Below are 27,277 nucleotides of genomic sequence, written 5' to 3'. Positions count from 1 at the left end.
CACAGATAGTTAGTGCATACATGTGGCTATGCATTATATTTACTCCTGATATGAACCACTATCTTCTCTCTATCCAGGATTCCCTTTCAGTCTGAAATTCAACAATGTACAGCACAAATGCCCACCCCTCAATGGCGGACAGGACGACCTCCCAGGTAGGTGCACAATCCCTCAGCATCAGCAGCTAAGACCCTGGACTGCTCACATATCTCTGGGATAAGGATGCCAGCTGTCTGACGTTTTCATCCACATGATTTCACTAGTAAATCGGACCTAAACTCCGAACATCCCTCTGTTCTAAAAGATAAGCAAAGGCATAATAACCTTTCAATAAAAAACATTTCTTTGTTACAGCTGATACAAATCTTGCAAAAAATCTGCAGTGTGTCTACTTCCTGTTTTCATGGAAGCAAACATAGAGTTAACATCCTGTGTTTACAAATTAGCTGCTCTGCCGAGGTAGTCAGCTGATACATCTGAGAGATCAAATTACAACTTGTGATTAGTCACAGATATGAGAGAAGTAGACATGCTAAACTCTCTAAATTCATACAGGGTGCATTTCTCTCTGTTTTCCTTCTGGCCTGTGCAAGAGTTCAGGTCCACTTTAAGTTCAGTGAAAGCTGACTTATAATAGTACAATTTGCTATCCAGTAAGACCATATTAGATCTTGTATGTGCCCCAGAGTGGAGACAAACGTGCCTTCAGTGTTTGTTCACAGTTGTTTATCTCTTCCACATAAAACATATTTCCCATTTCCTTTTCTAGGCTTTGATCTGATTTCCAAGTTCCAAATAGACAAAGCTGCCTCGGTGGGAGCTATTCAATCAGTTGTGGGCACTTCTCCTTACCAAGTAGCCTATCAGCTGGGGCCAAATGTTGACTTCAGAATTTTGACAAGGTTTGTGGATTCATTTTTGATACTTACAGCTATTTTCTCGCAGCATGACTGGAAGGGGAGTAAAGCTTGTGCAGATATTCGCAAGATAAATGGCAGCCTGCTTCATTAGCACTACGATTTGTGTTCGTAGTTTAGATAACTGGCATAATCCTGTTAACTAGTCGTGCTGTTAATTGATTTATAGTAACTCTTCCCATAAATAGGAAACTTCCATCAATTCTTACATCCAGACTAACGTGCTGTAGATTCATGCCCAGGTGTGTAAGCGTGCACTTCTTTTCAATTTGTTGTAAACTAGCGCCCCCTAGTGACCAATTAGGTAATTGACAAGCTTCTGCCGGAGCTGTTCTCAGATAGCAGTGCTGAAATAGTCTGAAACCTTTCCGGTTTCTGGAGCTCATCTCGCTTATCGTGTTACTTATTTTCATACGTACTTGGTTAAATTACCATTAAGTGGAGCTCCAGTTAAAACGTATATCTCTTGTTTAGATAGATGTAAAGAAATGAGAACCTCCCTTTTGTTTTATTGCTGTCTCGATTCCCAACAGGGAGAGTCCTCCTTATTTCTTAGTGGTCACCTAAAATAGGAAATGAAGGACGTTTCTTCCATGGGGACACAAACAGCACAGAAAGACACATCGATTAGATTATATTGGTAGCTATTCAATTAGAAAAGCTTAAAGAGAAACTTTACTGAAAATAACTTAATGAATACAACTGATTATTTCTTTTTTTTTTTAAAGATAATTTTTAAATTATTTAGTTTGCCCACTGTAAAATATTTTCCCTGACTTACTTTCTTAAATTTATCACAAGTAGCGACATCCTTAGTGCTGGCAAGGAGCATCACTGCAAAATAATGTGTGTTTGTTTGTTGTGTGTTCCCACATGATCTCACACAACAGCTGTTCTCCCAGAGTGCACTGGGAGGAGAAGGCTTCATGACATCATAGCCTAGGCTAAGCATCATTGGGAGGGTGGGGCTTCGTACCAATATACAGCAATAAGCTGTAAGAAGTGTTTCTGATTCTGAAACAAGGATGATTAGTGTGGGTTCCTGAATAATGTATTACCTCTTCAAGATGTAACTCTGTTCTGGGTGAGGAAAACTTATAAAGAGAAAAGTTGATACTCTTCTCCTAGGAAGAGCCTTGCCGGTTTTTGGTTCTGTTGTTTACATTTCAGGCATTTCCTCTGTGTATGGCACTCTGAAGTTTTCATCAATTGTCTTCAGTGCTGTCTGGCCTGCCCCATGTGGTCACTTAAACAATGGTAAAAGTTGGAGGGTAGCAGCCCTGTTATAGGCAGACTGTTCTCTTTCCTTCCTATAATGCCAGTTACCTGGTTGATGTGCATCCATGCAGCTTCATTTTGGAGCTGGGTTCATGTATCAGCTATACTGACAGTACTGATCAATTATCTTCCCTATTTTTCTGCCTAACGCTAACCTTACCGCCAAGGTACCACTCCTTCCTGATGCCTAACCCTAACCTCCTAGTGTAAATCCCTTCCTCGTTTCTAACCTTTCTCTGGTGTAAACTCCTTACTTACCTCCAACCCTCCTTATACCCCCATGCCACACAAAGCTCTTCCCAATGCCTAAACATAACTTCCTAACACTAGCGGATTAAACACACCCCTCTTTTACCCCCAGCCCTGATCCTCATAAAATGCTATATCATTTGAGTTGATACTCACCTTTCATCTTCTTCACTCTTTTTGTCAAATCCATGGTTCTGAGTCCATTAGCCAAATGCAGATTTCCATGTGGAAGAGTATGATTGTGGTGCCAATACTCAGCTATTATATAGCCAGCAGTGTATAAAGTAGCACAAGGTGCAAGCACTGGACAATCAGAACCTGATCCAGCTGAGCCACTAATTTGCACTGTTTGCATGGCAGTGCAACACTAAAATGAATGTCTTACCAATGTACTCATGACTTTGGGAGGATGTGATGTCCATCTTGGAAAAAGAGAATGTTGGATCTTTACTGCTGTTACAGTAGCAGTATAAAGAGTGTGCCTGAAAAGTAAAAATATGGAGGGTTGGGCAGAGTTATAATGTGTTTTCCTTATAGGTAATTTCTTTTTCTCCCTCCATCTCTTTTTCTTTCATAAACCTGGAGTTTCCCTTTAATACCTCATGTCTGTAGTAATCACCTATATAGTTTCCAGCCTACAGCTATAATGATGCCCAGGCACTGACATCTATTGCCTTCTTGCTCTGTGTTTGCACATAAAACAGTCAAATGAACTTTCCATTGACTTTAACAAGATATTCATCTGATTGCTCTTCTAGCTGAGTAGAGTGTTGGGACATAAAATCAATGTTGTCAGGCTCTGACAAAAGGGAAGATCAGGACAAGAGGACTATTACTCCAGCACTATAGTCAGATTAAGTTCCAAAGGCATAGCGGAGAAGCAAACTTTAAACGTATATGAACACAACAGAGGCCACACATGGTGAAAGATTCTGTTTGTATTTTGTCATTAAACGTAATGCTGGTTTACAGCAAAATAGAAAAAAGGGGGTGGGGGTGATGGATTGACATTTGGTTTTGACTAAATGCAGTAAAATGAATTAGACTCATTTTAATGTAATGTATGTGCCACAGTGATCCTATAGAATAAAATGTAAAAGCGTTCCATCTAATAGAATTTGACATTCCAATGTAAAATATGTATTTAAATGAACTAAATGGCTTGTCCTGCCAATTTGAATCCCATAGGCACATATACAGCAGTGGACTACCAGAGGAATACTCCTTTATGTTTACTTTCCGGATGAAAGACAGCACAAAGAATAAATACTGGACGGTATGGCAAATTGTGGACTCAGAAGGGAAGCAGCAAGCTTCTATAAACTTCAATGGTCCTAAAAAGGCTCTGGAGTTCTCCTATAAAGGAACAGATGGAAAATTGAACACCGTCACCTTTAACCGCCTCCCCTTCCTGTTTGATACCAAGTTCCACAAAGTCCTCTTCAGTGTACAGAAATCTACACTCACTCTTTACATTGACTGCATCAAGGTGGAGTCATTCAAGTTGGTGCCCAGAGGGAAGATAACCGTTGATGGCTATACCATACTGGGAAAACTGAAGAATAACCATGAAGTATCTGTTCCTGTAAGTGTCAAAGTGTTTTTCTTCATCTGTTTCCAAAATTTTACTTTTTTTTTCTGCTATTGGCACACATAGAAGAAGGATAAAATAAACCCCTTAGAGAGTGATTAACCCTTTATTATAGCAGGCCTGTATCAACCAATAAGTGCCTGCATGCACTCTCACATATCTCACAGAGTGGTCCTGAAGCCTAGGTACTCTACTCTGACAAGAAACTCTGGCTAGGTCTCTACAGTAGTGATGCTTAGTTCTATTTCTTCTATTATACTTACTATTCCAAACCACTGACTGAGCTTCAATGGGTTACTGAGGCAGTTCATTATGGTGGTGGGGAAAACAGATTGTGGTGGGACTTATAGCTAGAAGAGATTGAGTTAAAGAGGCACTGTAGTGACACATAGTAAAATGCTGTAAATTATTCAGGATACCCATGGTTACTGCAATGTTCCTAGTTTCAGCATCATACACACTTCCTTTATCTATATTGCTGTATATTGAAAGTATCCCTGCTCTCCCAGTGATGCTTATCTTAGACTGATTAGCTATGTGATATTCCCTCCCCCACCCCTTCCCCCAAAGCATTCTGGGAGATCAGTCATATCCTGTACTGGCTTCTGAACTCTCAGTAAACACACATTCCGGAGAGATCACCTGATGGTACTAAAGATGCCACCACCTGTGATACATTTAACAATGAGTATTATTAAAAAAAATAATACAAAAATTATTCATTACATTATTTTTCCACTAGACTTCCAAGTTGTACTAAAATTCTGATCAGCATTTACTTATCAAAGAGCCCACAGTTTATGAGCTTCAGGGCCCTTTATCAGGTATGTGAGGTTAAATACAAGCATTTGCCATACTTGCCTCTATGTTACCTGTGCTAACAGGTCAATCAGTTTACAATGGTTACATGTTTCTTCTAAGTTTACCCAATCCCAGTGAACAATTACAACTTTTATTATGAAGAAGTAAACTGGACAGATACTGTACACAAATGCATTCTTCTGGCCATTTGATCATGTTGTGATTAAGCACAGGATCAAGAAGTCTCTTTCCCCTTCTGGTTTGTTAGGTCTCCTATTTTGTAATGACATTTCTGGTGTTGCAAGATGATCGCATAGTATAGTTGTATAGACGCTTATTGTTGGTTTCCAATTTAAGTGGCAATTCCCTATGTGCTTCTTTTCTCTGCACTTAGAAGCATAGAGAGCTCCCCCTCTCACAGCTTTCTCCCAAACAACAAAGGAGGCCTCATCAGATTGTCTGCTTCAATAATTTACCTTAATTGCTTGATTACATTTCTTAATTAAGCTCATCCTCTGTAGAATGTAGTGCATTCCTAGAACAGCATCACACGTGACTAGAGATGCTTTTTACTTGTGGGAAGTGAGGATTACTTACATGTTATTACGTAAAGGGGCTAAGAAAAGATGATTTCTGTTTAAAGGGAACTTGCCAGCAAGGATCTGCAGAGTCTTTAAACTAGCACTGGGGTTTCAATGCTTACCACAGTATGTTTCCACTACTTCTTTGTTATTGGTGCTGCTATCTTGGTTGTTTTTTAACACAGTGCATATTATCTTGTGGATTCTTTCTCTATCTTTGCAAAGGGATCACAGCTTGCTAGCTGAAGTCATTTAATAATCAGGGGAAGTTCTTATCAGCTGTTAGCAGATGGGAGATAATAGATCTGTACTTTGAAAAGAGATTGAAACTGATGTTTGCAGAAAGACTGCGTATCTACTGAACAACTAATCACTTCTACACAGGGTTCTAAGCAGTGGTAACCTGGACATATCTGTAATCAGTGTACTATTTTATTTGGAGTGTTTTGTTCAGGTAAAATATGTACTTTCAAGTCACATGGAGCATGTCTTTATCATTATTCCTAATCACTTTCCAGCCACCATAAAAGCACTTGTAATTCTATCTCCTAGCCCTCTCTAGAAATGAATTAACTACTGTCGGAAGTTGCCATTTTTATGCATAACTACAAATCAAAACTTTAATTGGATTTCTCTAGCCCCATGTATACCATGTGTACATTATGTTGACATGGAAATAGATGTTGGGTAGTTAACTACATAGTGACCTAGTTAACTACATATACTAAAATAAGCACCAATACCTTACATGCACAATCATGTGATCAGTGACATCACTTTTTTGCATAAGAGGTATGGAAACTCCATCCTCATCAGAGTATTCAGGAGATATTCTACTGTACCCACCACAGCTATTCGTCAGACCCACCCAGTGCCAGATTATTCACAAAGCAATCCTAGGCAGTTGCCTAGGGCCTGTCAGGAGTCTAGAGGCCTGGTTGATGTTAGCCCCCTCCAAATTTTACTAAAAACGGCAGTTGATCATCAGCAGTGGGCAAAAACTGCTATCTCGCATAGGGCCCCATTTTGTCTTAATCATTTTCTGAACCCACAAATCCTACACCCCACTTCCTGAGCTGGTCCACTAGATTGTACTCAGTACTTTGTCACAGTGCCACCTAGCTAAAGCCCCATCTACACCATACAATATTTGTCTGATTTGATTCATTGATTCAATTCGATTCAATCCGACAAGTCAGATCGGGATTCGGTTCGATTCAATTTGCTATTTTTTTGCAATGGCAAATTGAATCTAATCGATTCCCAATCTGACATGTCAGATTGAATCAAATCAATGAATCGAATCGGACAAAAAAATTGTATGTTGCAGATGGGGCTTTAGGGACTGATAAGGGTGCAGGAAAAAATTGAAACTAAGCCTAATAACTGTTTCAGGCACTTTTTGTTCCTAAACTTAGAATAGTGTGACTAAGGTACTGAAGCCGAGGGAACTTTTTACTGTTGTTCTGCTTCAAAGTAAACCTGTGTTCAAATACTGTGACGTAACAAGTCTATGAAAACATTATTCATATATCTTATAATTCTTCGTTGTTCGTCTTCACTGTTATTTTTTCTTTTTTCTGGAATTTATTTTATATATGTACTAGTGACCTTAGCCTGTTTAAAAATGGGCTAGGTCCAGGGGCGGACTGGCCTGGGGGGATGGGAGGCGTTTGCCCCCCGGGCCGCCGCCTGCTCACACATGGAGGGCCGGTGGGGCAGCATGCCTGCCACTGTCCACTGGTAGTATTTACAATACCAGCGGATCTGCAGCGTCCCTGCTGTTGCGATGGCTACAGAGTGCAGAGAAGTGTAGGGGGCGGATGCTTCCAGTCGGCCGGGATCACATGGGGCCAGGCAGCCAATGAGGAAGCAGAGCCGCTCATACCATGTGATCGGAGGGCTCCGTAAGCTGGAGTCAATTGGCTTGTGTGCTGTCTTGCTCTCTCTCTCCCTGGCGCGATATTTAACTCTGTGGCCTGACAGGGAGAGAATGTGAAGAGCAGCTGCAGAAGCCTGGCAGCACAGACGACAGAGTGCAGCTTGTGCTGCTGAAGTCAGGCTGGATTGCACAGGGAGACTGCTGTGAATACACAGCACGTCTGAATCCTGTGTGCAGGAGACAGGAGTTCGCTATAACTGCAAGGATGTGCAGTGAAGGCTGGTGATAAAGTTGTCATTCTTCTGCTTTTTTTTCTCCCCCTTTCATCTCCTGCTCTGTCTCTCCACCCCCCTCTGTTTTCATACCCCCCCCCCTCCTCCCCCTCCATCTTGTGTTCTCTTTCCCTCCCCCCTGTGTTTTCATATCCCCCCTTTACATCCAGGGGAGGACTGGGACCTTTTGGCCTGGGGGGAAACACAACCTAGAGGCCCTTTCACGTTAGTCCCAGCCCCAATCCATATCTTTCTCGAGCCCAAATGTATATAGTGCACTGCTCATACACTAATTGATTTTCCACAGCAGATTCGATCACTGTGATCAAATCTGCTGGAAACTGATGCTCCATCATTGCTGCTCAATCATATTTTAAATAAATTTTCCAGTGAAATCAAATATTTTGCTTGAAAAGGGGTGGTGGCCTTATGCCCCCCCATTGAACTGAGCGACAGCCAGAGTGCCCAGGTTCACTGCTGGGGCGTTGCTAGGATCCTGGAAGATCCTGGGCACCAAGGGAGAGGCAGCGCGCGGCGCGCGGAGCGCGCCAAAAATGGGCATGGTTGTGCAGCAAGAAAGTGGGAGTGGTCATGGGTGGGGTGAAATGTACATGAACCTAGCAATGATGTAACTTAAATATGATAAATACGCAGTATTTAAAATAGGTAGACTTTTCTCACCTGGCTTCTGTCTTATCCTCAGCTGGCCTGGGCGCTGTGCTCGGCTGGCAGTTATGCTGTGCTAGGTTTGTGGTGATGCTGTGCTTGCTGGGCTACCTGGCCTGGCTGTGATGCTGTGCTGGCCTGGCTGGCAGTTATGCTGCAGCCTGGCTGGTGGTTATGCTGCAATGATGCAGGCCAAGCTGGCAGTGATGCTGGGCTCAGGGCTGGCTTGCTGGCATGCTGTGAAGGATCCCTGTGTGCCTACCGGTAGTAGGGCCAGATTTGTACCACTATCACCAGCCACCCCATGACAACAGCAGGGTTAGGATAGAGTCATCAGAAGGGGGGGGGGGGGGGGGGTTAGGGAAACTGATAGATCTGGGTAAAGGCCCATACACACGTCGGATTTCCGCGGACGGGTCGTTTGACCGTCCTGTCGTTCCCCTGCTAAATCGGGCGTGTGTACAGACTATCGTTCGTTTGATTAAGAGGGGAATAAAACTGTGACATGTGGAAGATATTTGTGGTTGTTGTCTATAGCAGTTACTTCATGTTTTATATGCACATTAGCACAGTAATAATGACTACTGGAAGCAATACAAACATTTTGGGGAGCTAGTCATTCTCACATACAGTGAGGAAGTCAGATAGAGAGGGCAAACTTCCTGTGTCCACATAAACTAGGCAAGCCCTTATTATCACTCACTTATGCTTTAGGTGCGTACACACGCACTACTATAAGGAACGACGGGTCCGTCAGACCCTCCTGCTGGGCGGGCGTTCTGCCGATAGTAGAGCATGTTATCAGTCTGCCGACAGACTGTGCACACGCTCTATTGTCGCTGGAACGCCCGCCCAGCGGGAGGGTCTGACGGACCCGTCGTTCCTTATAGTAGTGCGTGTGTACGCACCTTTAAAGCAGACCTGAACTCAGAACTTTCACTCTGCTCTAAAAGATAAGCAACAGCATAATAACCTCTAAAGAAAAACATTTCTTTGTTACAGCTAATACAAATCCTGCAATATATCTGCAATGTGACTACTAACTGCTTTCATGGAAGCATACATAGGGTTAACATCCTGTGTTACAAGTGAGCTGCTCTGTCGAGGCAGACAGCTGACAGAACTGAGAGATCAAATTACATTTGTGATTAGTCACAGATTAGAAGGAATTAGACAGGCTAAACTCTCTAAATACATACAGGGTGCATTTCTCTATGTTTTCCTTCTGTCTTGTGCAAAAGGTCAGGTCCACTTTAATGCTTTAATCGCAGTCTACCCTCCAATGAGCAGAGGTGGGACAAGGTCCTCCAACACCCAAGGTTGAGACGCCCCTCCCTCACACCCTGGCCGACACACACTAATTGCTACTAGACTAAGAGGTGCCCCAGGGCCCCCAACACCTTAATCTCTAGTTATCTGGCTTGCAGTCACTGCCATGTATCCCCTTTTCTTATTTCTCTCTGCTTCAAACACAATAGAGGAATGATAGCTGAGTGATTTCTGAACCCCCTCCTACACTGCGCCCTGAGGCTGGAGCATCTCTCGCCTCTGCCTCAGTTCAGCCCTGCCAATGAGATGACCTTTTTCCCATTTACATTTTAGTCATTTGTGGGGAGTAGGAATGAGCATTTTAGGGTGAAGAGCCAAGTATTAGAGCCAATATTATCAGAACAGACTCAGCTGCCCAAAAAGACAGCTATTACAGCAATTACAGTATAAAAATGGACCAAGTTGCAGCCATGTTTTAGAACTTGCATCTAAAGAATGATGCAGATGAGTTTCTGTCAAACTGAGCATTCACTGTAGCCAGAGAAAAAAATATTCATACTGTGATCTTTTGCCTCTTTTCCCCAGAAAGGGTAAAACAATGAAAGAAAAATGCAAAACATGAATTCTCTTCCTCAGCATGTGTGAACCAGATGAAAGTGCTCAGTATACTTTACTCTGCCATGCGATGTGAAAGGTGACATAAAAAAGGAGAAAGGGTGCAGGCAGCATTTTGATGGTGGCTACTTCCTGACAGTACTAAATTCTGACCTTTGTAAATCCAACCCAACAAAAGAGTGCTTCAATTAAGCCAGTCTGCCTCAGTTGGGTGCAGTACTGAGTGTACACTGAAGATGAAAAAAAAAAACCTTCTCACCTATGTTAACACAGTCTAACATATGCAAACACCAAATTCTGTTTTAGTGCAGCAATACAGTTTCTAAGCATACCATTTTTTACAAGGCTGTATTTTCTCTGCCCTTGTTACAGTAAGTCTAAATAATTCTGAATACTCCTAGTAAGGGGTGCTGCTAGATTCTTAAAAGATCTTTGCACCCCTGGGCACCAGAAAGCAGAAAAGTGGGCATGGTCATGATGGGTTGTGAACAGAGCCAAATGTACATGAACCTAGTAGCAGTGGAATTTACATACAATAGAAAAACGTTGCATGAAGCCCCCTCTCCTTTAATAAAAAATGAGGCCCAGTCACCCTATAAACAGCCACATGAGACATAACAAAATAGACATTTTCCACTAAATCCACTACTTATATTATAATAAAGCAGGAAGAATATCTTGGATGAGAGCAATGGTCCCTGATTCCCCCCCCCCTGCTTCCCCCGTACTGCTTCATCATGCACTGCACTGTAGTCCCTCTTCCCCCTCCATAGCAGAAGCTTGGCCCCAAACTATTGACCAAGGGATCAAGTCCCGATCCCTGCAGGTGACAGTCCTTGTTTACTGCTGTGCATTGCATAAGTGTGTCCCAGTGGCATAGCTAGAGATCATGGATCCCCATAGCAAAGCATTCATGAGGCCCTCAGATGTAGGGACTCTTGAGCAATGCCCCCTACCCCATGGATATGAGGTGACTGGGCAATATACATTCTCATGCAATCTACACTGCACATACAGTCATGGCCAAAGTTGTTGGCACCCCAGAAATGTTTCCAAAAAATCAAGTATTTCTCACAGAAAAGTATTCACACTAACACATGTTTTGTTATACACATGTTTTATTACCTTTGTGTATATTGGAAAACAACAAAAAAAAAGGGAGGAAAAAGGCAATTTGGACATAATGCCACACAAAACTCCAAAAATGGCTGGACAAAATTATTGCCACCCTTTCAAAATTGTGTACAAATAAGATTGTTTCAAGCATGTGATGCTCCTTTAAAGGGAACCTAAACTGAGAAGGATATGGATTTTTCCTTTTAAAATAATACCAGTTGCCTGAATCGCCTGCTGATCCTGTGTCTCTAATACTTTTAGCCACAGCCCCTGAACAAGCATGCAGATCAGGTGCTCTGACTGAAGTCAGACTGGATTAGCTGCATGCTTGTTTCAGGGTGTGATTCAGCCACTATTGCAGCCACAGAGATCAGCTGGACTGCCAGGCAACTGGTATTGTTTAACAGGAAACATCCATACCACTCTCAGTTAAGGTTCCCTTTAAGCTCACCTGGGGCAAGTAACAGGTGTGGGCAATTTAAAAATCACACCTGAAAGCAGATAAAAAGGAGAGAAGTTCACTTTACACCACACTAAGTATGGACAACAGAAAGAGGAGACAAGAACTGTCTCAGAATTTGAGAACCAAATCGTGGAAAAATATCAACAATCTCAAGGTTACAAAGTCCATCTCCAGAGATCTAGATTTGCTTTTGTCCAAAGTGCACAACATTGTCAAGAAGTTTGCAACCCCTGGCACTGTAGCTAATTTCCCTGGGCATGGACAGAAGAGAAAAATTGATGAAAGGTTGCAACGCCAGATAGTCGGATGGTGGACAAGCAGCAGCAAACAAGTTCCAAAGAAATTTAAGCAGTCCTGCAGGCTCAGGAAGCATCAGTGTCAGCACAAACAATCCGTCGACATTTAAATAAAATGAAACACTATGGCAGGAGACCCAGGAGGACCCCACTGCTGACACAGAGATGTAAAAAAGCAAGACTACCATTTGCCTAAATGTAATTCAGTAAGCCAAAATCCTTCTGGGAAAACATCTTGTGGACAGATGATACCTAGATAGAGCTTTTTGGTAAAGCACATCATTCTACTGTTTACCCAAAAGGGAATGAGGCCTACAAAGAAAAGAACACAGTACCTACAGTGAAATATGATGGAGGTTCAATGATGTTTTGGGGTTGTTTTGCTGCCTCTGGCACTGGGTGACTTGAAAGTGTGCAATGCATCATGAAATCTGAGGATTACCAAAGGATTTCGGGTCGCACTTTAGAGCCCAGTGTCAGAAAGCTGAGTTTGAAATCTTGGGTCTTCCAACAGGACATTGACCCCAAACATACGTCAAAAAGCACATAGAAATGGATGGCAACAAAGAGCTTAAGAGTTCTGAAGTGGCCAGCAATGAGTCCAGATCTAAATCCCATTAAACGCCTGTGGAAAGATCTTTGCTGTTGGGAAAAGGCACCCTTCCAATAAGAGAGACCTGGATCAGTTTGCAAAAAAAGAGTGGTCCGAAATTCTGGGTTAGAGTCAGAGGTGCCTCTAGGCACCAGCTGATAAGCCAACTGCCTGGAGCGTCAGATTTATTTGGGGGCACTTCCAGGGGGGAAAAGTTTATTTTTTCTGTCCGTAGAGATTGAAAACGGAGGGTGCGGAGATAAAAAGTTCTAATAAAAGCATCTGCTGCTCAGCCTCTCATAATGAGTCTACACAACTTTTGCCTACAACACTTTGTATGACATTCCCTAATTAGTTGTTATCTCGGGATCTAGAGTGTGTCTGTTCACTCCTGTCCCGCCCCTCCTTATGACTGTGAAAACACATCAGCAGAGGAGGCTGGTGTCTTTCTGGGAAGCATGTTCAAGGCATTCCAGAACGGACTGGCCAGGGGCAAAGGGGGAGCTTTTCTTCCAGGCTGCTGGTACAGTGCCTCGTGCTTTGAGGTTTTTCTTGTATAAGGCAATGTGAAGCATTAGGCTGGCTGAGAAAGCTTGCCTTATGCAGAGTCCAAAGAAAAAAACTCTGTCTGCTCTCTCACCATTGTAAAGTCTGCATGTGGACAGCTTGATAAGGTATTACCCAGGGTGAAAAGTTTTCGACTCCAGGAGGGCTGCTGCAGCCTTGTGTGAGAGATTGACAGGAGTCACATTACAGGCAAGTAGCCTCTGTGTGGTATGTGACTGCAATACTATCTAAGCTCTCTGCTCCATCTCAGTATCTCTCCACTTCTTCTCTCTCCTTTATTAACCTTCGTTTCCCCCTTACCCTAGTGCTGACTGTCTTCTTGTCATACAGGAAAGCTAAATAAACATTTTTTTCTCCCCTCTCTCTGGATAGTGTAATGGTTAAGGGCTTTGCCTCTGGCACTGGCGATCTGGGTTTAAACCTCAGCAAACCTCAGCTATTCCTGCTCAGTAAGCCAGCACCTATCCAGTAGGAGACTTTGGGCAAGACTTCCTAACACTGCTACTGCCTATAGAGTGCGTCCTAGTTGCTGCAGCTCCTGAGTCCACCAGGAGAAAAATGCAATATAAATGTACCTTCTCATTCTCTACTTTGCCCCCCACCACCTCTTACCCTCACAATTGAATCACTCCGATCTTATTATTAGTAACCCTAGTCTATACCTGTCAATACATGCATTCATTTTTACTGACAGATTCTTTCACTAGGATTGAATTTGGTGATTACCAACCACCCAGATCGATTATACTTTCGATCAATTAATCCGTTGCAAAAATGTATCAAAATTACGATCAAACAGTACATTTTTCAATTGGACACAGTGGTATAGAGCCGGTAGATCAGCGGTTTGTAGTATTGCACTGAACCACTACTGTAATACAAATATTTTCTGGTGAAATGCTGCAGCATTGTGATTATTTTAATAGGGGGGGGGGTGGCACAGATTTCCTTGCCTGGAGTGACAAAATGGCCAGAGGCGCCCCTGGTTAGAGGTTTAAGAAGCTCATTGATGGTTACAGGAAGTGACTGATTTCAGTTATTTTTTCCAAAGGGTGTGCAACCAAATATTAAGTTAAGGGTGCCAATAATTTTGTCCAGCCCATTTTTGGAGATTTGTGTGACATTATTTCCAATTTGCTTTTTATCCTCTGTTTTTTTGTTTTGTTCCAATACACACAAAGGGAATACACGTGTATAGCAAAATGTGTGTTACTGCAATACTTGTGAGAAACACTTGATTTACTGCAAAAAAAATTCTGGGGTTCCAACAATTTCGGCCATGACTGTAGTCCATGAGCACTGAGACAGTGAATGCAAATATAAAAGAGAGCAGTGGGCGCCCTGGTGAAAAAAAAGCAGCCTAGGTCAGAAATCTCAGGGTCAGTCCTCAAACCCCAACAGTTCAGAGTCAATGTGAACACTAGGAGGACCTGGCACTCAATGGCTGAAAGCCAGCCGCTGTATTAAATCCCATTTTAATCTTTGATATGTTAATAAACAAGCATTTGTCAGTAAGTACAATCGTTGTAGAGTCTGTCCAACACTAGGCGCAGTCTGCACTATGGTGTGCTTCCATATACAGGAATTGAGCCGGCAGCATCCTGAATATCCTTTAAAGAGACTCTGTAACATTAAAAAGATCCCCTGGGGGGTACTCACCTCGGGTGGGGGAAGCCTCCGGATCCTAATGAGGCTTCCCACGCCGTCCTCTGTCCCACGGGGGTCTCTCCGCAGCCCTCCGAACAGCCGGCGACTGTGCCGACTGTTAGTTTAATATTTACCTTTGCTGGCTCCAGCGGGGGGCGCTGTGGAGGCTTTCCGTTCCGAACTACACGGAAATACCCGATCTCAGTCGGGTCCGCTCTACTGCGCAGGCGCCGGAAACTTGCGCCTGCGCAGTAGAGCAGACCCGACGGCGATCGGGTATTTCCGTGTAGTTCGGAGCCGACAGCCGTCAGAGCGCCTGCGCTGGAGCCAGGAAGGTAAATAATGACGTCACCGCTGCCCGGACTCCACGGAGGGCTGCAGCGAGACCCCTGACGGATGGAGGACGGCGTGGGAAGCCTCATTAGGATCCGGAGGCTTCCCCCACCCGAGGTGAGTACCCCCCAGGGGATCTTTTTATGTTACAGATCCTCTTTAAAGCGCAGAGCGCAGAGTGTGCGACACCACTGCTGGTGGAGAGACTCGGCGTCCTCAGTCAGATCCAGTACATACGCGCGAGCGGTGTTTGTGCACATAGCACGGAACTTATGCCCACGGAGGACTTCATGTAACAGCAGGAGGTATTTCCCTTATACCTATGCTGTTTGCAGGTACTGTTTCCACATATTTAATACAGCGGCTGGCTTTCAGGGACATTGCATCCTCCAGCCATTGAGCGCCAGGTCCTCCTAGTGTTTACTGAGACAGTGAATGGGTGGAGGAACACAAGAAAGTTAATAGTGAATACATTAAGTACCACTTGGGCTCCCTCTGCTTCAAGGCCCCATAGCAGCTGCTATGGATGCTACGGCTGTTGCTACACCTCTGGTGTGTCCATCAGACACTGCAGTCTATGCACTGTCTGATGTCCTTGCATATCATAAACTGATATACCTTGCTGGGATCTGCTCAGCAATGTGACAGTGTGGCCAGGACCTTAGGCAGAATATTCTCACCAAACACAATTAGGCACAAAATACATAATAAGACGATGTGCACCCATACAAGAAAGAACATAGCGAGGCAGCTTGTCCCCTCAAATTTAATGAGGAAGCATTTCACAGAAATATGAAGTTTCCCCTAAATATAATCAGGTACAGTACCTCAAAAGCATAATTGAACAAAGTCCTTCCAAACTCACAATTACGCCATAATCATAATTAGGAAGGAACGGGCAGTGCTGGGCCGAAATTACGCATGAGCGTAATTACGCATCGTAATTCAATGTAAATGTACGCGTAAGCGATACGCATAAATTACGGTCTTACGCGTAATTATTTACGCTTAACCAGTTCACATTCAGTCGTTTTTCGCTTCATGCATCCGAACAATGTTCACCTCCCATTCATTAGCCTATAACTTTATTACTACTTATCACAATGAACTGATCTATATCTTGTTTTTTCCGCCACCAATTAGGCTTTCTTTGGGGGGTACATTTTACTAAGAGCCACTTTACTGTAAATGCATTTTAAAAGGAAGAATAAGAAGAAAACGGAAACAAATCATTATTTCTCACTTTTCGGCAATTATAGTTTTAAAATAATACATGCCTCCATAATTAAAACCCACGTATTGTATATGCCCATTTGTCCCGTTTATTACACCATTTAAATTATGTCCCTATCACAATGTATGGCGCCAATATTTTATTTGGAAATAAAAGTGCATTTTTTCCGTTTTGCATTCATCACTATTTACAAGCTTATAATAAAAAAAAAAAAGAAATATTTCATCTTTACATAGATATTTAAAAAGTTTAGACCCTTAGGTAAATATTTGTGGTTTTTTTTTTTTTTTAATTGTAATGTTTTTTTTTTTTTTTAATTAAACATTTTATGTGGGTATTTTTGGGAGGGTGGGATTGAAATTGTATTTTTTTTGTAAATATATGTGTATTTTTATTTTTATTTAACATTTAGATGTAGTTTACTTTTTGGCCACAAGATGGCAGCCATGAGTTGTTTACAGTGACGTCACTCTAAGCGTACCACGTACGCTTAGAGCGACATAGGAGGCAGAAGAAGCGTAGCTTCCGAGAGAAGCTGTCGCTTTTTCTGCGGGGGAGAGGAATCAGTGATCGGGCACCGTTGCCCGATTCACTGATTCACTGGCTAACAAACCGCCGGCCGATCGCGCGCGTGCACGCGCGCGATCGGCCGCGTGGACGCGCAGGAGCGCACATGGCTTCCTGGACGTGAGTTTCACGTCCAGGAATGTGAAATAGTTAAGCAGTAGAGTGGTATCGTAATTACACTGTCTACCGTAATTGCTAGGTATGCGTAATTTTACGAACACTTACGCGTAATTTTACGCGTAATTACTAACGTAAAAACTCCCCTTTTCTAAGAGTAGCCAATCAGTCAACATCCTAAGCAACCAATAGTATCTTCTCCCGCCCTTCAGTATAAGCGTACGTTTTGACGCATACGAATGATATGTACGCAATAACTGTCACATTGACGGCTATTGCGTACATATCGTCCGTATGCGTAAAAAAATACGCATTAATGGGTATTACAGCACTACGCGTAACATCGTAGTGTAAGCGCCTACATTACAGTATCCTTACGCGTAACTGCGTAAGTTTACGCGTAATTACAGTGATGTACCGTAGATAATTTCCTACGCCGTAACCGTAATTGCGTAATGCGTAATAGCGTAAAATTACGCGTAATGATCCGTAAGCGTAGATTTTTCCATTACGACCAGCACTGGGAACGGGTCCACCTAAAATGCGCACATGTTATCTCAATGGCAGTCACCTGTGTGCGGGGACGAGCCAAGAAACATCTCTCCCCGTGCTAGGCAAAGTAGGGGAATATAACAAATATATTCCCTTACTGGCTACCTAGCTTGTGCCTTAAGACATCTAATTCGGGGTCCGGCTATTGCCGGCAGCCAAATGACTGAGATTTCAGGAGAAATTTCCCCCGCTCAGCGGATCGTTCAGAAACAGCCTTATCAGTCTGCCGACAGCGGGTACACACGTCCTCTGTCGGCAGAACGTCCGCCCAGCGGGAGGGTCTGGCGGACCCGTCGTTTGCGGAAGTATGTTGTGTGTACGCTCCTTTAAGTGTACCTGAGGCAGTTCTTCATGCCACAAATGGGACACAAAGGCATGTTCCTATCTGAAGGACACGCCTCTGTGTCCCGTCCGTGCTAGCCCCCTCCTCGCCTGAATCTACCGACAAGCAGCTTGTCAGTAGATTAATGGGCAAGGAGCGCCCTTAGTAGGAGAGCCCAGTTGTGAGTGAAGGTTAGTAGGGAACTCTGTCATTACTCAGTTTTTATATTTGGTACAGCCGTTTCTGAGAAATTACCTTTGGAAAGTTAGCCATGTAACCAGGATTGATTCACACAACCTTGCAGCTGCAAGTAGATGTCACGGCTGGGCACAGAGCCACCCCATCCCCCTCCTCCCCCTGCTGCTAATGGATTAGATTGTTCCCCGCACTGAAGCTACAGTCAGGGCTTGTTTACACTAGGGGCGTTTTCGGCCTTTTTTCAAACACAGATGATTTTTAAAATCGCCCACAAAACGCTTGTGCAATGAATCTTTATGCGTTCATATCAGTGCGGTTCATGCACGGTGCGTTCAGCAAAGCAGTGCCTGTACCACTTTTGGGCGATTTTCGTATAATGGAAAGTATAGGAAGAGAGCTAAACGCTCACAAAACTGCTTTATGCGGCAACTGCGTTTGCGTTTTTTAGAATAAATACATTGTATTTATTTTTTTCTGGGTCAAAGAGTTCACTTCCTGACTTGTGTCAGGGAGTGAATCTCAAAACCGCTCTGCCAAAGCGCTTACAAAAGCATTTTTTTTAAAAATGCAGCGCGCAGTAGTGTGCCAGAAGGGGAAAAAAAGTGCAGAAAAACAAAAACTGCTGGCGTTTGCGTTTTTAGATGTGAATGAGGCCTAAATTCTAATCTTTCAGCTGTAACTGCATAAATGGCCAAAAGGAGTTAATTTCTTACCAGCAGAGGGAGTAGGTGGGTTGTCTCAAAAGAAGACTGGATTGGAGCCTATGTACACAATAGGAAATGGAACTACAGGAGCCAGCCAGTCAGCCAGTTCATTTTAATATAATTTTCGTGATAATGTGCAATGCACAAAACATTATGCCCAGCAATTAATGTAATAGGTACAGTGAAGCATACGTTTAATTGACTGTATGCTTCACTGTATGCAATGCAGCTGTAACATGTGGTATGACTTTTCCATTCCATTGCTTTGAATTCCTGTTGGGGTCCTATAGAGTTTTAATAAATTGCATGCTAAAATCTATTAAAAATTGATGTGCAATGTGTGACAGTAATAGATCCCTCTTTGATCAGATGTCGATCAGAGAGGAATCTTTTTTTTGATTAGGTCACGTGGAAATCGGCCAGTGTAAGGGCTTGTTCACACTATCAGCGTTTGCTGATAAGCGCTAGCGATTTCGCAAAACGCCTTAAAAGCGGTTGTGTAATGATTTCCTATGACAGTGTTCACATATGTAATTTTATTGAAATCGCAAGTGCCCTACATGTACCATTTTCTGAGCGCTTTGGCTCAATGGAGAGTATAGGGAAATCTCAAAGCACTTGGAAAAGCGCTTTGTATAGCGATTTCCCGAGCGCTTTGTATTTTTCATTTCCGGGTTAAAGAGTTCACTTCCTGACTGACGCCAGGAAGTGAAAAAAATCATTGATGACCAAAAGCGCCTACAAAAAGCTCTTACAAAAGCGATTTTCAATGCGCAAAGTGCATTGAAAAGCGATGTAAAGTGCTTTTCAATGCAAAAAGCACTTTAAAAAAGCTCAATAAATCGCTCAGCGCTTGCGCTTTATAATGTGAACAAAGCCTAAGGCAGGCTTTACTCATGCAGCAAGATGGGACATTACTAGACTTCACTGAGGCCTCATTCACACCTAAAATCAAAAGCGCAAGCGTTTAGCGTTTTTGTGTGCTTTTTCCCCCCCTCCCGGCGCTCCACTGCACGCTGCATTTCTGTTACAAGTGCTTTTCTAAGCGCTTTTCCAGAGCGGTTTTATAATTCACTCCCTGACGGAAGTCAGGAAGTGAACTCTTTGACCCGGAAAAGAATAAATACTATGTATTTATTCTTAAAAACGCTCACACAATCGATGCACAAAGCGATTTTGTGAGTGTTTGCGTTTTTCCTATGCTTCCATTGAGGCAAAATCGCCTCAAAAATGGTACAGGCACCGCTTTGCTGAGAGGATCAGAAACCGCTCAGATGTGAACTCATAGGGAATCATTGCACAAGCGTTTTTGGGGCGATTTTGAAAATCGCCTGCACTTGAAAAAGGTAAAAAAAACCTTAGTGTGAACGAGCCCTAAGAGAGTACAGATTCCAAGCTTGCAGACTGACAGTTTTGAAATGTAATAGCAGTTTTTAAACTAATATAGAAAAGACACTTTTTTAATAACGTGAATTTGTAAAAATTACGTGAAGCTATTTTCATGTTTAGATTAATTTAACCTAAAGACCCTCTACTAAAACGCCTGCTAAGTACATGATTGCTAATGGCATTTGCAGGTTATCATTCCCACTGTCCATTGAGCAAGACCCATAATGCATCAGCTCATGGAAAGTGTGTAGACATATTTAAATTATTCCTCTTTGCCTTTGGGCCTGATTCACTCAATGGCAATCTTAAGTGTACTGCAATCTTATTATTTATAAATGTATAGAGATACGCTCCTCTGTCTTCAGCTGTAGTTTAACACTACAAACGCCTTAAGATGCAAATCTGCCTCTTAAAACAAATTATACAATTCCAGGGAACAATCTATAACCTCCTCTTCAATAAACAACCGATGCTTTGAAGCAAAGGGCAAAAGCGCTTTGTATAAAACACGTGTCCACACTCTCGATCTTTTTTAATGTCTCTGCCCTGCCTCACAAGCTCTGCCCAATGCATTTCAACTTCTGTCTCATCAGGGTGCAATAAGGAGTTCTTGGGTGAGACTCCCTAACACTGCTACTGCCTACTGAGTGCGCTCTAGTGGCTGCCTCGCAATCACTTTTGAGTCCACAAGGAGAAAAGCGCTATACAAATACTGGAATACTAGAATTTATCCCATATTTTATACACAATAAAAGGTTTTATACAATATGCAACCTTTTCCAAGATAGATAAAGAGAGCCTAGCAAATAATTTTGACAGTACTTTTTCACCTACTTTTTAGTACTTTCTCATTTGCGAAGTGCAAAAGTTATTTTACAGTAAACAGAATATGAAAAATGATCTCCTAGGAGAAAACTTAGGATAAAAAGTAAATTGGATCGAGGACAATAAAAAAGGGATTTGACAAAGTGTAGTGAGCTTAATAATGAATCTAAATGCACAGAATATTTTTGCACATTAGCTTTCACTAGACTGTTTACTGTCTAAACGACAACTGAAACCTGATGGTTGCCATATGCTGAAACACAAGACTCTCTTGCTGGGAAATAGTCCTCCATAAACACCATAGACCACCAGGTTAAACATATACAAAGGGAACAATCAGAATATTGTCAACGCCTTATTGTATTTCAATTAGATCAAGATGCTTCTATGCTGCTTTGGCTGTTCTACAATACATTGACACATACAATATGATGTATATAGAATTTATACAACAAAACATCTGACATGCTAGCCTAGTTAATTACTATCGCTAACATTATACTCAAATGTTGTCTATCTCTTTCATATGAACGTAAATACTCTTTGCTATGTAATAAGCATATGTCCTTCATGTGAGTGAGAAGCATTCAATGCTTTCTGGCTTTGACCATGGACTGTGAAATATAGAACGCTCTGGTCCCATTTATTACTAGTGATGGACTCTCTTTATATGTAAAAATTGTATTTATTTTTGAAAGGATACCTGGGGCGAGAAAACGTAATTCTCTCACTTTCTGGTTTGACGGAAGGTGCTGTATAGTAGCGAGCTGTCCTGTTCCTCTGCCTGGCCCGTCGTTCCTCGCTGTTCACTGGTAAAGCTGTTCATCCTGCTTGGTTGAACAGCTCTTTGGAACTATTGGTGTCCTTGAGCATGCACAGTAATGATGCATTCGTCCTTGCAACTACTCAGGGACATGGGTAGTTATGAAGACCTTTGCAGTGGAACAGCTTTACTGGCTGACAGTGGAGGAATGATGGACCACATGGAGCAATGGAAAGGCATGGCTGATGAAAATAAAAATAAAAAAATCTTTAAAGTGTACCCGAGATAAAAAGAAAAAAAACATATGTACCTAGGGCTTCCTCCCGCCCCTTTGGCCTGATCGTTCCTTTGGCGCCATCCTCCTTCTCCTGGATCTGCCATAAGGGTACTCGGTATCTTCAATGGAAACCTATGTAATGTGCGCTCACTTATCTAACATATAATTAGACCTAACCATTCATATAAATATAGTCCATAGGCCAAAGTCCAAACCAGATTACTTAAGTGTCCATGGATCGCTGCATCAGTCACCAAGCATATGATGTAATCAAATTCCTTTTTCAGAATGCTGCGCTCCCATGTATCTAAGATCTTCTTATAATGAACCGCTCAAAAAAAAAAAAAGGAAAGAAAACAACATAGTGTGATACTGCTTCAATTAGTTTCCCTTTTTCACACCACCAGTGCTTGTAGCCTTTATCCCATGCACATTCCCCACGACTCATAGGGTTATACAGATCCTCACCATGTGAAATGCCTGCCGAATTACAGACAGCAAACCAGCACCATATATACTCTCCCAGAGCATGCAGATATCCACCAGATCATATGTGGCCTCTCACCTCACTCCTAGCTGTCCAAATTATAAGACAGCACCAGCGCTCAGTGTCTCACACGGACCATCCCAGTGGCTCTCCCAACCGATATTACTTCACTCAGACAGATTCCTTATGTCAGCCTATCAAGTAAAGGACTTGACATAGCGTAAAACCATTAGCGTTTATTTAAGAATATAAAATAGTGCACTCACATGTAACCAGTAAAAACAAGCATGTAACACTCAGAGCTCTTCCTCGCCAGCCTCGTACGCCTGTAGCTCCGCCCTACGCGTTTCGTGCATGCGCACTAATCAGGGGCTGGTGGCGTCTGATTGGCCGGCGCTTTTATCCAAACTAACCTGCAGTATCTACCTATCACCGCATTTACCCTTATTCAAAATGGCCGTTAGGCCACTTCCGCCCTCTCCTTCCGCTACATCCTCCTAGCATCCTCCTATACTAAGCAACCATGTCAGAGGGGGCGGTGCCCCGGAGGACGCCCGTCACTGTACATCACCATGGTGACTGTAAACAGCCAACCATAGGTGTCCGAGCCTCCTGCGCCGCCCATCCACATCATTTCATGGTCATTCCTTAGATGTCATTCGGCAGGCTTTCTGACTAATTTCCGCAGCGGCCATACGCAGGGCTATAACCGCCCTATAACGCTACCATAACGCCAGCATATATAAGTGTTTACAACAATATAAAAATAGTTTATACATTGAACCATTAGGTTGCTTCTAAAGCATTAATGTCTTAAATAGCAGCAATAGAACAGCTAAAACCAGTACAATATTATAGCACCAATACGAAAATAAATTCATTAAATAAACATAAGTGTCATATGTCACCATTATTGATCGCTACAACCTCATATATAATATGGGACACCCCCTATTCCGTGAAACCCCCAATAAGCCAACATTAGGATTCTTGAATATCCACCCACCCAAAAAACTCCACCCATCCCCACCCCACTAAAACAATGTGGACTGTGGACCCCGGACGCACGTCCCACCCCCACACATATGGCAGGAGGCGCACTCACCCAACATCCACAGAGCACATACCCCCCAACCAGGAAGGAGGCCCATATTACCTCCCAAGGCAAGAAAAGGAAGAAGAAGAAAAGAAGAAGAAGAAAAAAGGAGGAAGGGACTTAAAAAACCCCATCCCCATAGGGACCAACTCAGTCATTAGATATAAAGCAATTAAGATCAAATTCAACATTGAGCCCTCTGGGTTGCATTGTTTTCATCTCGTATATCCATCGTGACTCCATTTTTGACAGTTCCCTCATTTTATTGCACCCCCTCCAACTACCCCTCAACTTGTCTATCCCACAAAACTTCATGCCCATCGGATCCCGATCATGTTTCTCAGCAAAATGCTTGGACATATTGTGTCCAACATTTCCTTTTTTAATGTTCCTAACGTGTTCACCAATCCGTTCTTTTAACTTTCTAGTTGTTCTTCCAATGTATTGTTGCCCACACGGACACCAGCACATGTAGACAACATGAGTAGTATTACACGTAATACTATCTTTAATGGCATATTGTTTCTTATTTACTTTACCCACAAATTTATCCCCCCTCTGTGCCTGTGCTTCTCTACACCCCACACAGTCCCGGCATGGAAAGAAACCTTTGTTCCCCACTAGATCCCCCCTAATCCTTGGAGGTCCATCGATAAAGCTTGGGACGAGGATTTGCTGTAAATTTTTTGCCCTCTTATATATAAATTGAGGTCGCATCGGTATAGTTTGTCCCAGGATACTATCTGCTCTCAAAACATTCCAGTGCTTTTTAAATACCCGCTCCACTTCATTAAACCTAGTATTATAATCAAGTACCACTGCATACTCGTACCCATTGTTGTTTCCTTTCCCACCATTATATCCCATCATCTGTGCCCTATCCATTTTGCCAGTGGCATCCCGTATTTGTGTAACTATTTGTCTCTCATAACCTTTCTCCACAAATCTCTCTATTAGCATATCCGATTGTTCTATAAAGTCTGCAGTCTCTGTGCAATTTCATCGTATCCTATACATTTGCCCTTTGGGTATATTGGTCAGCCATTTTTTGTGATGGCAACTTGAATACGGAATGTATCCATTCCTATCAGTTTTCTTAAAGTAAGTCCTCATCTGTAATCTATCCCCTCTTCTATAAAGGTCCAGGTCAAGGAAGCTGATTCTGTCCACATCAAACTCCGCCGTAAGCCTAGTACCCTTCTCATTGGCATTAAGCCATTGTATATATTCCTCCAGTTCAAAAGCCCCCCCCCCCCGCCAAATCAGGCACAGATCGTCTATATAATGAAACCAGTGTCTGATCGGTACACTTCTGTCATCTTCCAATACTTCCCTTTCCCATTCATCCATAAAGATATTAGCTAAGCTGGGGGCAAACTTCGCCCCCATTGCACAACCAGTAACCTGCAAATAGAACTCCCCTGCATACCAAAAGTAATTATGTCGTAGAACAAAATCAAGTAATTGCAAAATAAACAGAATCTGCTTCCTCTTAAGTGATCCCTCCCCCACCAGGGCATTCTCAACTGCTTTCAAGCCCATATTGTGTGGTATTATTGTATATGTTACGGCCAGAACCCGAAGTGTGGCCACTTCTAGTTCTGGCCAGCCACTTCGGGTTCTGGCCGGCCAATGTGCAAAGTGGCCGCAGCGCAGCGGCTAATGTTAGAAATGGAAAGTTTACATTTATTTTACAGCCGTCTCGCTGTGGCCAAATGTATTAAAAGTTGCTTAATTTAATTAAATATAGCCGGCGGCGATGTGATAGATGAAGCCGCCGGCTTTCGCACTGCCTCCTCCTCCTCTCCTCCTCCCCCCGCCTCTCTCCTCTCCCCTGCCTCCTATACGACATACGGAGCAGCCGGGCGGGGACACGCGTGTCCCCGAGAGTCGTTCGTCGCGGCAGGGGAATCCTGCCGTTCCTGCAGAGCGGGCGCTGGCAGAAGCAATGTCTGCAGCCTCCCCGCTCTGCTTCCCCTGCCGCGACGAACGACTCTCCCGGCGGCTCCGTATTGTATGGAAGGCGGGGACAAGGAGAGAGGGGGGGGGGGGAGAATCGGGGGGGGGGGAGGCAGTGCGAAAGCCGGCGGCTTCATCTATCACATCGCCGCCGGCTATATTTAATTAAATTTAAGCAACTTTTAATACATTTGGCCGCAGCGAGACGGCCGTAAAATAAGTGTAGCTTTGCATTTCTAACATTGGCCGCTGCGCTGCGGCCACTTCGCAAATTGGCCGGCCAGAACCCGAAGTGGCCGGCCAGAACTAGAAGTGGCCACACTTCGGGTTCTGGCCGTAACATATATAATGATGCCACGTCAGCGGTCACAAGGATATCATCCTCGGCAAGTATAATCTTCTCTACCTCCTGGATCATTTGTTTAGTGTCTTTAATCAGATACGGGAGTTTATGTACTATTGGCTGCAGAAACCTATCTATATATTCACCTATCCTTTGATTTAGGGATTCAATCCCACTAACAATGGGCCTACCTGGAGGCCTCTCTGGATCTTTGTGTATTTTTGGGTTCTGATAAATTACAGGTATACGCGGTACATCGATCATGAGATATTTAAATTCTGCATCATCAATTATCCCCTCCTCCAAACCATCCTTCAAAATATTCCTCAAAACTCCTTTATAATGTCTAGTGGGGCCCCCTCTCAATTTTTTATAGGTGGAACTATCTCCAACAATTCTATCCAACTCAGCAATATATTGGTCTTTCCTCATAACCACAACCCCCCCCCCCCCCCCTTTGTCAGCTGGCCTAATCAAAAGGTCTTTCCTCTCTGCCAGTCGTAGAGCCGTCACATATTCACCATCTTTTCTCTGGTCCTCCAATTTCTCCAGGTCAGCTGTAACTAATTTCTTAAAAGTTTCTACCGTATTCCCCACACTATTCATCCCTGGATTGAAAAGGGACCTATTCCTCAATCCTGTATGTACATATTCAGGCACAACTGTATTTCTGCTAGTGTTGGTCTCTCTAGATAGAAAGTATTTCCTAATGTTTAGCTTCCTAGTATATTTCTGGATATTAATATACATATCAAACTTATTAAGGCCCTGCTTTGGGGCATATTTCAAACCCTTATCCAGAATTGCCAACTCCTCAGGTTTAAGTTTAATCTGACTAATGTTGAAAATGCCCTTCCCCTTTACCTTCTTCTTTTCTCCTCTCCCGCCTCTGCACCCTCTTCTATTCCTCGCTTTCTGCCCCCCAACCCCCCTGGGTCCACCTCCCCCTCCCCCACCCGTCGTCTCCTCATGTCGTCCCATACTTTCCCAAAAAAATCATCCTCTACATCATTAAGTGGATCATAACGGTTCTGTGTGGGTGCATATTCTGATGTCCCATTGGATTTATACTGGGGTCTCCAGTCATTCTTTGGTCCATATGGGCCACTTCCTGGTCTCATCATAGCAGTCCGTGTTTGATTGTACTTGCCCCTATATCCCATCATATCACCTCCTCTCTTGTCCCCTCGATACCCAGCAGACCTTCCCCTTCTACCAAAATTCACCCTCTGTGGTCTCGGGCTGCCATCTTGCCAGCCATCTATTTGTCTTGGGGAGTTAAATTGTGCATGTTGGGGGCCCCCCCTAT

The 27,277-nt window shown here is 43.2% G+C and overlaps 1 protein-coding gene across 2 annotated transcripts in view; it reads left to right on the top strand.

Moving 5' to 3' along the window:
• The window catches only part of COL9A1 (collagen type IX alpha 1 chain), a 220,785-nt gene that overhangs the window by 2,132 nt on the left and 191,376 nt on the right, over nt 1-27,277 (top strand). For both annotated transcript variants that reach the window (XM_068281455.1, XM_068281456.1), the window contains exons 3-5: nt 78-155; nt 770-902; nt 3,633-4,029. In XM_068281455.1, coding sequence (XP_068137556.1) covers nt 78-155; nt 770-902; nt 3,633-4,029 — 608 coding nt within the window. The remainder of the gene's footprint in view (nt 1-77; nt 156-769; nt 903-3,632; nt 4,030-27,277) is intronic.

This window comes from Hyperolius riggenbachi, chromosome 4 (assembly GCF_040937935.1).
Source record: "Hyperolius riggenbachi isolate aHypRig1 chromosome 4, aHypRig1.pri, whole genome shotgun sequence".
Taxonomy (NCBI): Eukaryota; Metazoa; Chordata; class Amphibia; order Anura; family Hyperoliidae; genus Hyperolius; species Hyperolius riggenbachi.
The sequence above is the reverse complement of the archived record's forward strand: the minus strand, read 5'-3'. Positions and strand labels throughout refer to the sequence as shown.